The following is a 13,982-nucleotide window of genomic DNA, read 5'->3' as shown; positions in this document are numbered from 1 at the left end:
TTAAGATAGTTATTTTAATTTTAATTTTGTTATTAAAAATAAGAACAGAGAAGTAAACAGGACAAATGAAAATATACAAATAAAACAGTGTTTAAATTGTTCAGGTACGTTTAGAATTTAAGTACAAAATACTATAAAAATCGAACAAATAATTAATAAATAAAGCATTGCATAGTTTTTACTATGTAATGCTTATGAATATTCATTCATTGTATGAATATTCATTATTATTAAAGCTACAAAAGTGGAGTGATTTTCTCTTTCATAGTTTGCTTCACATTAATGGCGACGGCAGCAGGTTTATTAGGCTGCTGTCACTTTAAGAGCTGATGCATGGATCCAATATACTGACAGATGTTTACGCTCATTAGGACATAACCGACTGTGTTATTAATAAACTGTGCATAACTGACATGGTGAATATTCACCAGAACGGGCATTTTTGACTGTTCAAGCGTGTGATTGGCAGCTTTCATGCGTCAGTGATTTATTGCACATCCCATGCTTCACTCATGCACGTTTATCTCACTAGCACGTCTATAGTCGTACTGCACTTTTTGCGATTATTTTGCAGTTAAATGCTGAATTATGCAAGATCTTAATTTTGCGTTTTGTTCAAAGATTGCAGTATTATTGCACTAACGTGTCAATCTCACACTTTTTGTGGTTAAAATTGTGAATTATTTAGTTGATTTTGCGTTTTGCTCAAACGTGTCAATAACTCAGTACTGTGCTGTTTGCGGTTATTTTGTGTCTGCATGATCATTAAAACACTGCACTTTTTGCTATTATTTTGTGGTTGAATTTGGAGGAAATGACTAGCGGACACAGATGTAAGTAACACATCATGGTCTCTTGCAGCATCATGGGCCTCTACGCATCCGTGGTGCTGGTGATCGGGAAGTTCGTCCGTGAGTTCTTCAGCGGCATCTCGCACTCCATCATGTTCGAAGAGCTTCCATGTGTGGACCGCATCCTCAAACTCTGCACCGACATCTTCCTGGTGCGGGAGACGGGCGAGCTGGAGCTGGAGGAGGACCTGTACGCCAAACTCATCTTCCTCTACCGCTCGCCAGAGACCATGATCAAATGGACGAGGGAGAAGACCAAATGAGCCTCTGGGATCGCGTGGAAACCCCAGGAAGGAAGCGTCCGCATCACTAAGACTGTGAGAAACGAATGACCTCGCTGCGACAATGTGACCCGCAGGTGAGACCCAAGTGTCCTGGTTGAGACGAGACTTTCAGGAGCTGCTGGGAACTGAGGCTATACTGCGCTCTTCTGGGAGATGATAATCGTGCGCTGTGCAATATACTGTCCTGGCGGCCGGCTGTAAACTTGAACAAAGAAAGACACTAGGCACTTTTTCCTCAGAGACAACTGGACCCACAAGTGCTTGGGTTCTTCAAGACTGCGTAACGTTAAACGCATGATCTATCCTAGCTTGATTTTTAGGCTTGAACGAGGACTGGAGCGTTCTCAGGATCGGTGTACTCTCGTCAGACGATCTTTACTGACTCGTCAGGGTCTGTGGTGTGACTGTGGATCAGCGTCATGAGCATAAAGCACATTCTGGAAACCTGGTGTCTGTCTGTCATGTTTTTCTTACATTTTGACCATTTTGTATGTGTAAAGCCTACAGAATTCACTGTAAAAGGCATCTAAAATATGCAAAATCAGAATCTCTTTATTTATTCAGTGGTATTCTGAAACCATGCGATCACAGTAAACATCATCGAAGTCCTCATTAATAACAGAAATTGTTCCCTGCACACCGTCTACACTAAAACTAAAGATCAAGATCATCTTAAGGCATTTCATGCATTTATATGCAGCATCACTGCTGACGTTCATACGCCAAGAACTGAGTTAAGAATGAATGGAAATAAGTACTGAAATTACAGAGCAGGCACTGATATTCAGATTCCAGCATATACAGTGTTCATATGATAGACCTGTAGTGCAACACTACCCAAGATGCAGTTAGAATACTGTACACACAAAGCATCAGATTCACCCATTAAAGGTCTGATTTAACAGGAAAGGCAGTTTCTCAGGTTTGGCTTTGCCTGAAAACTTTCATTTTAACAAGTTGAGGGAGTTTAAAGGCAAACCTAAATAAATAAACATGCTTCTGAACGCAGCTCCAGTACAGGAATATAAACAGCGCGGGCCGTGATCATGCTTGCACCTTCATGCTGGAGTCTCAGGTGTGGGTGTGTCTCTTCAACAGAGTCCTCCAGCATACTCATCCTCGTCTTCCTCCGGCGGCGCGGCTCCAGCGTCTCCGCTAGCGACGGCGGGGGGTTTCTTCTTCTTCCCTCCTCCGGGCACTTTCAGGCTGATGGCGAGCTTTGCATACTGCAGGACAGAGACGAAGACACTCTTCTTCATTTGATCATGATGAAATCAGCATGACATCACAATCATGAGCTCATCGACACATGTAACAGTATGAAACACCTCTCAGCCTCTCTGAGGACTGACACCGTGTTAGTTAAAGAGGTCATGTACGGTAAGGGTCAGAGAGAGGCTGACTAACATTACAGGAGGACTTTAGGGAGATAAAAACAGAAGCGTGGGAACTGGAGACTCTACACTAATATTCAGATGGTTTTGTTGATGATGTCGTACCTGCCGTGATCTTAGAAGTGTGAGTGAAACAGATAAAAGACAATGAGAAGATTACAAACATGAACATTTACCTGAAAAACACTAACTAAAGGTCATTTTGCTCAGATAAAGTACAACAAATACATTTGTCTTAATTATATTATAAAATAAACTATAAATTTAATATTATAAATTGTCTTAATGTACTGTGATGGATCATCTGGGTGAAAGTATGGAGATAAATATTACTTTGTTTGTTTGTTTTTGCCTATTCACCTGTGGTGTCATGACTAAAATAAAATCAGCAAATTTCTGCCTCAGATTTACTAAATTAAGTTACATAAATTAAGCAATTTGATTTAATTACATTAGTAAAGTCTCTCAGTAAGGGATAACTAGTTTGTGAACAAATACAGGTTAGAAGTTATTTTAAACCTTTACCTTTTACTTTCATAGAATAAAAAATGCATTTACTTTGGTTCTTTGATGTTATTTTAGATAATAATTAAACATGTATAGCTAACACATACTGTATATATATTTATATATACACAGTCAAACTATAGTAAAATAGTAAAACACTATAGTTCATTTCTGTAAGTGAGGATAGCAAAATAAAGTAAACTGTGACATTATACCCAAATATTCTTCATACAGTGGACTACCAGTAAAACTGATAAACATTTGGGACCAAAAATTATTAAGATTAATTTTTTTTCTAAAATAGTTTAACTCTGAGATCTTATCATATTTTATTACCATTTTTTAAACTATAAACTGTATTAATGACTGAAATGTTCAAGGTGTCTGAAAACATTTTGATATATATACAGGGAGTGCAGAATTATTAGGCAAGTTGATTTTCTGATCATATTTTTTTTCCAAGTACATTTTACCAATTCCAATCCACATCAATCTTAATAACTACCATTAATATTGTTTTTAATCATTTATAAGTGATACATAATAGTTCATGAAGGCTGGAAATGAAAAATGCCTTATATTCAGGTGTGCAGAATTATTAGGCAGGTTTTCTTTTACAGGCCAAATGAGCCAAAAAAGAGATTTAACTCAGACTGAAAAGTCAAAAATGATTAAATACTCATGAGAAGGACGCAATACTAATGCAATACTAGAAATTGCAAAGTTAAAGCATGACCAATGGACAGCAAAATGCTCATTGGGTCAGCGGGGTCATACAAAAACAGGTGGAAAAGAAAAGACGCATGTTAACTGCAAAATAATTAAGAATTAAGGTGAAGAATTATGTGTGAAACCATCAGGAACCCTTTAGTCTCCAGCGCCACCATTTTCCAGAACTGCAACCTACCTGGAGTCTCCAGAAGTGTGAGAATCGAGATTAACGACTTAAGAATCCTAAAAAATGACCTGCTCTTAATAAAAATCACAAGCTGAAGTGTTAGAAAATACATTAAGACTGGGTTTTTATAGGCCTTATAGACAGACAGATTGAGAGTGACTCTTGAAGGACCAGCACCACATCCTCTTGTACCACTGTTTGAAGAATTTATCTTCCAGAATCTGGCAGTAAGATGTGGGAGTTCACTTTTAGTCCATCTCTTATCCTGAAATGTCCGTCTTGCAGATATGGACTAAAAATGATCTTCTAAAACTTACTGTCAGATTTTGGAAGATGAATTCTTCAAACAGTGGTACAAGAGGATGTGGTGCTGGTCCTTCAGGAGTCACTCTCAAGCTGTCTGTTTATAAGGCCTATAAAAACCCAGTCTTCATGTATTTTATAACACTTCAGCTTGTGATTCTTATCAAGTGCGGGTCATTTTTTAGGATTCTTTAGCTAACCTAAGTCTCTGAGATCCTGACACCTTGCACTTCTGGAGACTCCAGGTAGGTTGCAGTTCTGGAAAATGGTGGCGCTGGAGACTAAAGGGTTCCTGATGGTTTCACACTTAATTCTTCACCTTAATTCTTCAATCTTTTGCAGTTAACATGCGTCTTTTCTTTTCCACCTGTTTTTGTATGACCCCGCTGACCCAATGAGCGTTTTGCTGTCCATTGGTCATGCTTTAACTTTGCAATTTCTAGTATTGCATTAGTATTGCGTCCTTCTCATGAGTATTTAATCATTTTTGACTTTTCAGTCTGAGTTAAATCTCTTTTTTGGCTCATTTGGCCTGTAAAAGAAAACCTGCCTAATAATTCTGCACACCTGAATATAAGGCATTTTTCATTTCCAGCCTTCATGAACAATTATGTATCACTTATAAATGATTAAAAACAATATTAATAGTAGTTATTATGATTGATGTGGATTGGAATTGGTAAAATGTACTTGGAAAAAAAATATGATAAAAAAATCAACTTGCCTAATAATTCTGCACTCCCTGTATATATACACATACACAGTACAGTCCAAAAGTTTGGAACCACTAAGATTTTTAATGTTTTTAAAAGAAGTTTCGTCTGCTCACCAAGGCTACATTTATTTAATTAAAAATACAGTAAAAAACAGTAATATTGTGAAATATTATTACAATTTAAAATAACTGTTTTCTATTTGAATATATTTGACAAAGTAATTTATTCCTGTGATGCAAAGCTGAATTTTCAGCATCATTACTCCAGTCTTCAGTGTCACATGATCCTTCAGAAATCATTCTAATATGCTGATCTGCTGCTCAAGAAACATTTAATGTGTACAATTGTACAAAATATTTGTGTACAATATTTTTTTTCAGGATTATTTGATGAATTGAAAGTTCAAAAGAACAGTGTTTATCTGAAATCTAATCTTTTGTAACATTATAAATGTCTTTACTGCCACTTTTGATTGATTTAATGCATCCTTGCTGAATAAAAGTATTCATTTCTTTAATTTCTTTTCAAAAAAATAAAAATAAAAATTCTTACTGACCCCAAACTTTTGAACGGTAGTGTATAATGCTACAGAAGCTTTGTATTTCAGATAAATGCTGTTCTTTTGAACTTTCTATTCATCAAGGAATCCTGAAAAAAAAAGTACACAACTGTTTTCAACATTGAAAATAATCATAAATGTTTCTTGAGCAGCAGATCAGCATATCAGAATGATTTCTGAAGGATCATGTGACACTGAAGACTGGAGTAATGATGCTGAAAATTCAGCTTTGCATCACAGGAATAAATTACTTTGTCAAATATATTTAAATAGTACACAGTTATTTTAAATTGTAATAATATTTCACAATATTACTGTTTTTTACTGTATTTTTAATTAAATAAATGTATCCTTGGTGAGCGGACGAAACTTCTTTTAAAAACATTAAAAATCTTAGTGGTTCCAAACTTTTGGACTGAATATATATTTTAGGGGTGTAAGGGTACACAAACATCGGTGGGTATTAAAGTCAGTTTGGTACGTGGCGTCTTTCTGCGGTTGAAGCGCTGGTTCAGAGATACACGCAAACGTATCTTCACATGGATCGTCTGTTCTTCATCTTCTGCTCTTTTTCCTGTTGTGCCAGTTAGCAAACAGCGTTACATTACCACACGCGCCCCCTTCTGGATTGGAGTGCGGATCGCGTGCGACCGACTGTATTGGTCATCTGACTGTATATGTGACGGTTCAGGACGAATACATGCACCGTTACACCCCTAATATAAACATCTATATCTCTACAGAAGAATCTGTGACGGTCTTTACTCTACTGATGGCCAGTGGCACACAGAGACTCACGTCGTTGTCCATGTATCTGAGCAGCGGAGACGTACAGACGCGAGACACCTGATCTTCATCCTGCTCATCGTAACCCTGCAGCAGCTGCTCCATGGCAATGCAGTCTTCGCTCCCGCTGAATCCTGGGATACTGTAGCTCTCCCGCACACACCTGTCAGCCGCCACATAGTCTGCTCTGTGTAGATGGACCAGCACCTGTGCGATGGTTTTCTGAGCACAAACACGTGACAGTGTTACTCACGGCAGCGCGTCTGTACACAGCGAGATCTGAACACTGACACACACACCTTGAAGCATGTTGGGTAATTCTCTATTTCCTTATACATGTTCTTCTCCTTCTGCAGCGACACGGCAGCTTCGTCAAACCTGTAACGAGCATCATTCATCCGGCATTAAAGACAGCCGAACACAGTTATTACACGGGGAAATATACATTTAACATTTTGGCTACTACATTTTTTGGCTGAAACAGCAATTTTGGGATGAAATCAGAGAGTGAAACAGACGTTTAATTAACGCTTGTCATGTTTTGACTGTGTTCAGCGTCTGTTTCGTCACACAACATGGATAAACGACAACAGTCAAACATCAGCTGTGACACTCGTTCATTCATTTCTCGATTTTAATCAGTAATGATACGATTTCTTGAATCTACAATCTTTCTGTCCTGTTTTCTGTTGATGCGAGCGTCACTTCTGTAGCTACTGCCATCCATCAATCACAAAAAAAGCTTTGTGCTTCAATACTTTTAATATGAAGCAAAGTCTCAACTTTAAAATTCTGTCGATTATTAAATTCAAACAATCAGAAAGGCTTAATATCTATAAACTCATTATTTAGCTAGAAAAAATAACTCTAGAGGGCTAAATATATGGACTGTATTACATATTCATTATATTTTCACTTCACCTGTTAGTGACGTCTTCATTATTTAATGTATGTTTGAATAAATCTGTCATGAAAACAAGTTATTACAGTTTACAGTCATTTAAATGTTTATATTTGACCATCAGACGGAGCAGAAACAGTTCTGTTATGAAAAACATGATATACAAAACTGCCTTATGTGCAATTCATATGTTTGTACATGTTTATAGTTTTGGCTATTTGAGTGCTGATTATTAAATAGGTTTGATTAATTCATTGATTATTAATTTAGGATTTAATTTTAATTTTAAGTTTTCATTAATAACTGCAGTACTTTACAATAACTTAACATTAGTTCACAAGAATGAGCAATACTTCTACAACATTCACTAATCTCAGTTCATGTTAATCTCAACATTTACTAAAACATTTTTAAGGTAAAATATTATTGATCAATAATGCACTGTGCAACATGAAGATGATTATTTTTATTATCTAACATTAACAAACATTAATAAATGCTGTAAAAATATATTGCTCCTTGTTAGTTAATGCATTAATTAATGTTAATAAATGAGATCGTATTGTAAAGTGTTACCATAATAATAATAATAATAATAATAATAATAATGCTCCCAAACAATAAAGCAACGATTACTTCTGTTGTCTAACAAGAAGTCGTGATGCTTTTCCAATGAGCTCCACTGCCTGTCGTAATCGATCCTCATTCTGGGAAAACAAACGGCACAGAGACAGACAGTGTTAGTCAGTGATATGAGGGAACGAGTGTTTTCGGTGAAGCGTCAGTGACAGACTGACCTCGAACACTCCTGCGGCCTGCTGGTACAGGTGAACGGCTTTAGCCAGATCCAGAGGTTCGATCAACCTGCAAACAGAAGGTGATTTACTGCCACACGCCTCTCATCTGATCACATGCACAGATCCCACAGCAGGAGCACATACTTCCCCGCTCGGTCCAGGGCCATGGCGGCGGTGTCTGGAGTGCCGTTCTCCACGTACATCACGCTGGCTTTCTCGATGTACTGCACAGCCTCAGGTAACCTCTGCATGTCCTGTGACAGCACAGACAACACACAGCTCCACCATTCATCATCTACTCCCATCAATGTTTTGATATATATATATATATATATACAGTACAGTCCAAAAGTTTGGAACCACTAAGATTTTTTATGTTTTTAAAAGAAGTTTCGTCTGCTCACCAAGGCTACATTTATTTAATTAAAAATACAGTAAAAAACAGTAATATTGTGAAATATTATTATAATTTAAAATAATTGTTTTCTATTTGAATATATTTGACAAAGTAATTTATTCCTGTGATCAAAGCTGAATTTTCAGCATCGTTACTCCAGTCTTCAGTGTCACATGATCCTTCAGAAATCATTCTAATATGCTGATCTGCTGCTCAAGAAACATTTATGATTATTTTTAATGTTGAAAACAGTTGTGTACTTTTTTTTTCAGGATTCCTTGATGAATAGAAAGTTCAAAAGAACAGCATTTATCTGAAATACAAAGCTTCTGTAGCATTATACACTACCGTTCAAAAGTTTGGGGTCAGTAAGAATTTTTATTTTTATTTTTTTGAAAAGAAATTAAAGAAATGAATACTTTTATTCAGCAAGGATGCATTAAATCAATCAAAAGTGGCAGTAAAGACATTTATAATGTTACAAAAGATTAGATTTCAGATAAACACTGTTCTTTTGAACTTTCTATTCATCAAATAATCCTGAAAAAAAATATTGTACACAAATATTTTGTACAATTGTACACATTAAATGTTTCTTGAGCAGCAGATCAGCATATTAGAATGATTTCTGAAGGATCATGTGACACTGAAGACTGGAGTAATGATGCTGAAAATTCAGCTTTGCATCACAGGAATAAATTACTTTGTCAAATATATTCAAATAGAAAACAGTTATTTTAAATTGTAATAATATTTCACAATATTACTGTTTTTACTGTATTTTTAATTAAATAAATGTAGCCTTGGTGAGCAGACGAAACTTCTTTTAAAAACATAAAAAATCTTAGTGGTTCCAAACTTTTGGACTGTACTGTATATATATATATATATATGGTCCATTCTACAGAACTGGTGTAAACTGCTGTCGCACGACCAAAACACACATTTAAAAATCATTTAAGTATTCAAATCTTAGATATTTACTAAGATCCTTCTATTATCTGTTGAATCCCACAATAATATTTAAAATATCAGTAAGATTAATATATATAAAATCATCATTTATTGGGTACTTTCAGTTGGGAGGAGTCTGTCCTGAACCCTGACCCCTAAACTTCAACTTGTGAAAATGATATTGAAATAATTTTTTGTATTTTATTTTATTTAATTTTTTTTTAAAGTGAAGTTAAAAAAATATTTATTTTATATTTTATTTTTAAATCATGAAACCCCTCATGTTCATGTCACTCCTGAAACAGTGTCTGAGACTGATTTTAACACACTTCTACATTTCTGATCAGGCAATATTCCTGTGTTCCTCCTCTCACAGCCTCTCTTTCACAGCAGATAGATCTTCATTCTGAGTTAAACGTGTTCAGAAGCCTGAAAATCTGTGTGCAACTTTAAGGATCATCACTACCAAACCTTTTTCTGCAATTAAACAAACTTTTTTGAGTGTTATTCCATAAAATGTAGTTTTTGTGTGTGTAAAACTGTTCAGAACTGTGATGGATAACCATGTGCTGATCATGATCTTTGAGCGGCTCAAAAGTGTCGAAAATTGTCACTACCGAAACCTCTAAATGTTCCAGTCGTGACTGTTTCAGTAGTGACATCATTGTTTCGGTAGTGACATCATTGTTTCAGTAGTGACATCATTGTTCTGGTAGTGATAAAAGGGAACATATAATCGTTTGTTTGGGGAAAATAAACTACATTTCAGTACAGTTATGCACATCATTAGTGTTTTAATATGTTTTAGTATGCGAGTTAAATTGTGTCATGTGATGTGTCACTACCAACACATTACTGTCACTACCAAACATGGATGATTTGTCAAAAATAAAGTATATTGAATGATCAACTCAGATGTTATTATAGTGTTTGGTTCAATGTTTATTCAAACTAATGAATCCTTCACTTTGAAATCAGTTTGATAAACTTTATGACTTTTACAAACAAAGACTGGATTCAGAATACAACAAATCTCATAAATTACACTTGAAATATTGTTAAAATTGTAATTCTTATCGATTTACCTGTGAAAACTTTTTTTTTAAAAATAGCAAAAAATATATTTTCAAGGTAGATGTAAACAAAATCTCAACAGGTCAATGTGACTCTTCTTATTAAATTATTTATTAATGTGTTTCGGTAGTGACAAATCTGGGAAGAGGAAAAATATTCAAAAACTTTCTGAAAATACAATATGAGAATTAACTGCATAATTACTAGAAATGTGTGGCTTGGATATTATATAATTTGCATCAATACAACATTTGTGGAAAAGGACGTTTCCAACTCTGACTCTGAATCAGTTCTGTAGAATGACCCGTATATTCACTCGTGACATTTAAAGAGATCATTTACTCCCATCAATGTTTATATGTGTATATATGGGCCTGTCCAAATACCCACACTTGTCTGCTATCATGATGATTTCCTGTTTTTGACCCGAGTGTTCGAATGAAGAGTGTGTGTGTGTGTGTGTGTGTGTGTGTCTGTTGTTGATCTGACGGGACACACACTTACAGTACTGCACAAACGCAAGTGTTTACAGAGCTTTATTTCGAATTTTAATACTTGTATTTTAAAATAAACTTCAAAAGTGGCCAAGATGGCAAGTGTGTGTTTGGACAGGCCCTCGATATCTACAGTATTACTGTGAGAATATATATTTCAGTCATGAGCAGATGTGAGCAGAACTGACCTTCAGCATCATTCCTGCCTGCTCAAAGGCCCTGCATCAAAAACAAGCAGCAAATTCACACACAAACACAGAGACTGACAGTAAAGAGCCGCGTCTCTAATCATAATGAGTGCACTCACTTGGCAGCATGAAACAGACTGAAGAGAGAGTCAAGGACAGTTCGGATTCAAACGCAGGATCAATTAAAGGGATAGTTCACCCAAAAATGAAAATCCTGTCATCATTTACTCTCCCTCAGGTTGTTCCAAACCTGTAAACATTATTTTGTTATGTTGAACACAAAGGAATGTGTTTTTTTTTTTTTCAGAATTTTAATTTTTAGGTGAACTATCCATTAATCAGTAAAACATTCTCAAGGATACGATCTGTGGTTGGTGTGAGCCTCGGCCTCCAGCAGATACGCCTCTTTGGCCTGCTCCAGCTGTTTGGCGTTCTTGAAGGCAACAGCTGGAGAGGAAGATCACCATCATCATCATCATCATCATCATCACCACCATCATCATCATCATCATCAACATCATCTTCATCATCATCATCTTCCTCTCACCTGCTTTGGAGTATTCTGATGCAGCACTGTCATAATCAGGCTTCCACTTCATGAAGCTCGTCTTCAGACTGAGTTCAGTGAGAATATATGATCATTAATTAAACATGATTCATCTAATTAAAGGTTAATTATCTATACCTTCATCATCATCATCTTCACTGGCTGAAGAGACACGAAAACACGGGCTATAACTGTGACATTTGAGGCATTTCTCCATCATAAGATATTATGTATGAGATTATATTCGTATAAAGAGACTTTAAACATCAATTTGCTGTAGAAATAAGTCGTAAAGTTAATTTAATCCTGAATCCTGAGGAATCACTCACTGTTTCTCCGCCTGCGCGATGTGTTCATGAGCCTCATTGATCTTCTGCGCCATGCTTTATTAAATCTGCTCTTCACACATTAATAACTAAATTAATAATAAATAAACTGTTCGCTGCAGCTCGAACCCTGTGCGGTCACCTGATGATGACTCTAGCGTTTACTTCCGGGTAACGAAGAGCTCGACGTCATCAAAGAATATCCACTAACAAGAAGCGACACTCAACCGAAGGTTCCAGCAGCAGCTTCCGCCATTCCGGAGTGAAAGCGAGTCAGTCCACTGGTTTCTATGGCAACATCAGCTGCTTTGATAAAACAATGTACATTAAAGCTGAAATCCAACAACACAGAATAAAATATCATCAAATCCTTTTAACAGTTTATTTTACACACTTTGTGTTTAAATCTTCCACTTTTTCACAAAACCTTTGCTCTCTAGAAACACAGTCAGTTTGGGTTCAAATTCTTTAAAAGGCTTATAAACACTAAATTATTACCAACATATGAAATTAAATTAAGGACATGCATCAGAAAAACTGGGAATGTTGGACATGAATATATGAATATAACAGCTTGATTTTGCAGTGTTGTCTAATGTCTGTTAAAGCAAAAGTGTCCAAAAGTGGGAATTATGGGATAACGGACACAGCAGTGCATCATTTATTATAAGATCATTATGTTTGTAGCGTGACCAATTAAAACATACAATATATATATATATATATAATATATATATATATATATTAAATTCAGACCTAGATATTATTACTATTACTCCACTAGGTCTGAAATATATTGTTCGCTGCAAACATGATTATCTTAAATGTATTAATTATTATTTTACTATTAATAAATGTGTAAAGACCTCAGATGTTGAATGGTTGGATTCCACAACTGGTAAAATAAAACATATAAAAGACAATACAACATTTATTGTAGGATCATACAATTTACTGGTGACTTAATTTAAAAACTGTTCTATTGCGCTTCTGACAGTGAAATTCGCTGATTTTGGGTGTGTAAGATGTTAAGGATTCAACGGTCCAGTTAGTATTATTTTTTTTTTGGTCCAGTTAGTATTTTCACCCCATAATGGCGGCCGCGCTGCCGGAGCGCCATCTAGTGGCTGTTACCCAAAAAACATCAGAGTGTCGCCTCTTGTGTTCCAAGCTCTTTGACGTCATGTTTCATAACAATAAAGAGTTCGACGTCTTTAATTTAGTTTTATTTATTTTTTGTTGTTTCTTTTATTGTTGTTGATATTATGTGATGTACGGTTATTTTTCTGTATGTTCGCGTAAAAAGAAGGGAAATAAAGAGCTCGACGTCAGAGTCACGTGTTGTTCGTTTGGCGCTCAGAAATCCTTCATTAAAGCGCGTTTCTCTCTCAGTACTTTCGGTCTCGCTAGAGCATTTATAATAAAACTTAAATGAGCTGATAAAGTAACCCAGAAATCTCTACAAAACACTTTAAAATCGTTTCCAGTGTGAGAGACTGTGATTGGCGCTCCATGTCCAGCGTTGAGAAAAGTAACAGGAAACACGTGGTGACAATAATGCTGGTACATTCCACTTCCGCCGCGTTCTAGATATACATTTATAACCGAATAATGAAAGTGATCAACTTCAATAGCAAATCGAATTAAACAAATGCGAAGCGAAGGAGGAAAATAATTGTTATTTAGACGCATCGGAACTGACGTGTAACTTTCACTGAGCTCGTGTTTCTGCTGCCCCCTGCTGGCTAAAGCAGGCATTACACAATCGATCCATGAACAATATGAATTTACATAAAGATTTGGTCGAGTACAACAACTTGATATATGTTTATCTAGATTTAAGCAATCAAAACATGTATATTATTTAATACGTCACACTGCTTCAAATCCACTTCACTAATAAGTATAATTTGTAAAACTAAAAACTTACAGTGTCCCTCCATGAACTACGCATGTGTTTTGGCAATGTCAGCTTGACTTCACTGCTGATGTTCCTATAAAGGCAT

The 13,982-nt window shown here is 35.8% G+C and overlaps 2 protein-coding genes across 7 annotated transcripts in view; one reads left to right on the top strand and one right to left on the bottom strand.

Moving 5' to 3' along the window:
* Positions 1 to 1,579, top strand: part of LOC125258346 (piezo-type mechanosensitive ion channel component 2) — a 118,273-nt gene extending 116,694 nt beyond the window's left edge. For all 6 annotated transcript variants that reach the window (XM_048175244.1, XM_048175242.1, XM_048175243.1 and 3 more), the window contains one exon: positions 862 to 1,579. In XM_048175244.1, the coding sequence (XP_048031201.1) occupies positions 862 to 1,114 (253 nt within the window). In that variant the 3' untranslated portion in view covers positions 1,115 to 1,579. The remainder of the gene's footprint in view (positions 1 to 861) is intronic.
* An 83-nt stretch (positions 1,580 to 1,662) lies between these two features.
* On the bottom strand, positions 1,663 to 12,162 carry napga (N-ethylmaleimide-sensitive factor attachment protein, gamma a). The gene is made up of 11 exons (XM_048175247.1): positions 11,980 to 12,162; positions 11,651 to 11,718; positions 11,466 to 11,550; positions 11,223 to 11,240; positions 11,104 to 11,134; positions 8,141 to 8,250; positions 7,997 to 8,063; positions 7,836 to 7,906; positions 6,598 to 6,676; positions 6,311 to 6,520; positions 1,663 to 2,361 (listed from the first exon to the last, which is right to left on the bottom strand). Exons 1-11 carry the CDS (start codon positions 12,030 to 12,032, stop codon positions 2,227 to 2,229), a joined length of 927 nt encoding a protein of 308 aa, XP_048031204.1. The 5' UTR covers positions 12,033 to 12,162; the 3' UTR covers positions 1,663 to 2,226.
* Positions 12,163 to 13,982: the final 1,820 nt, after the last annotated feature.

The sequence above is a fragment of the Megalobrama amblycephala genome, linkage group LG22 (genome assembly GCF_018812025.1).
Source record: "Megalobrama amblycephala isolate DHTTF-2021 linkage group LG22, ASM1881202v1, whole genome shotgun sequence".
Lineage (NCBI taxonomy): Eukaryota > Metazoa > Chordata > Actinopteri > Cypriniformes > Xenocyprididae > Megalobrama > Megalobrama amblycephala.
The sequence above is the reverse complement of the archived record's forward strand: the minus strand, read 5'-3'. Positions and strand labels throughout refer to the sequence as shown.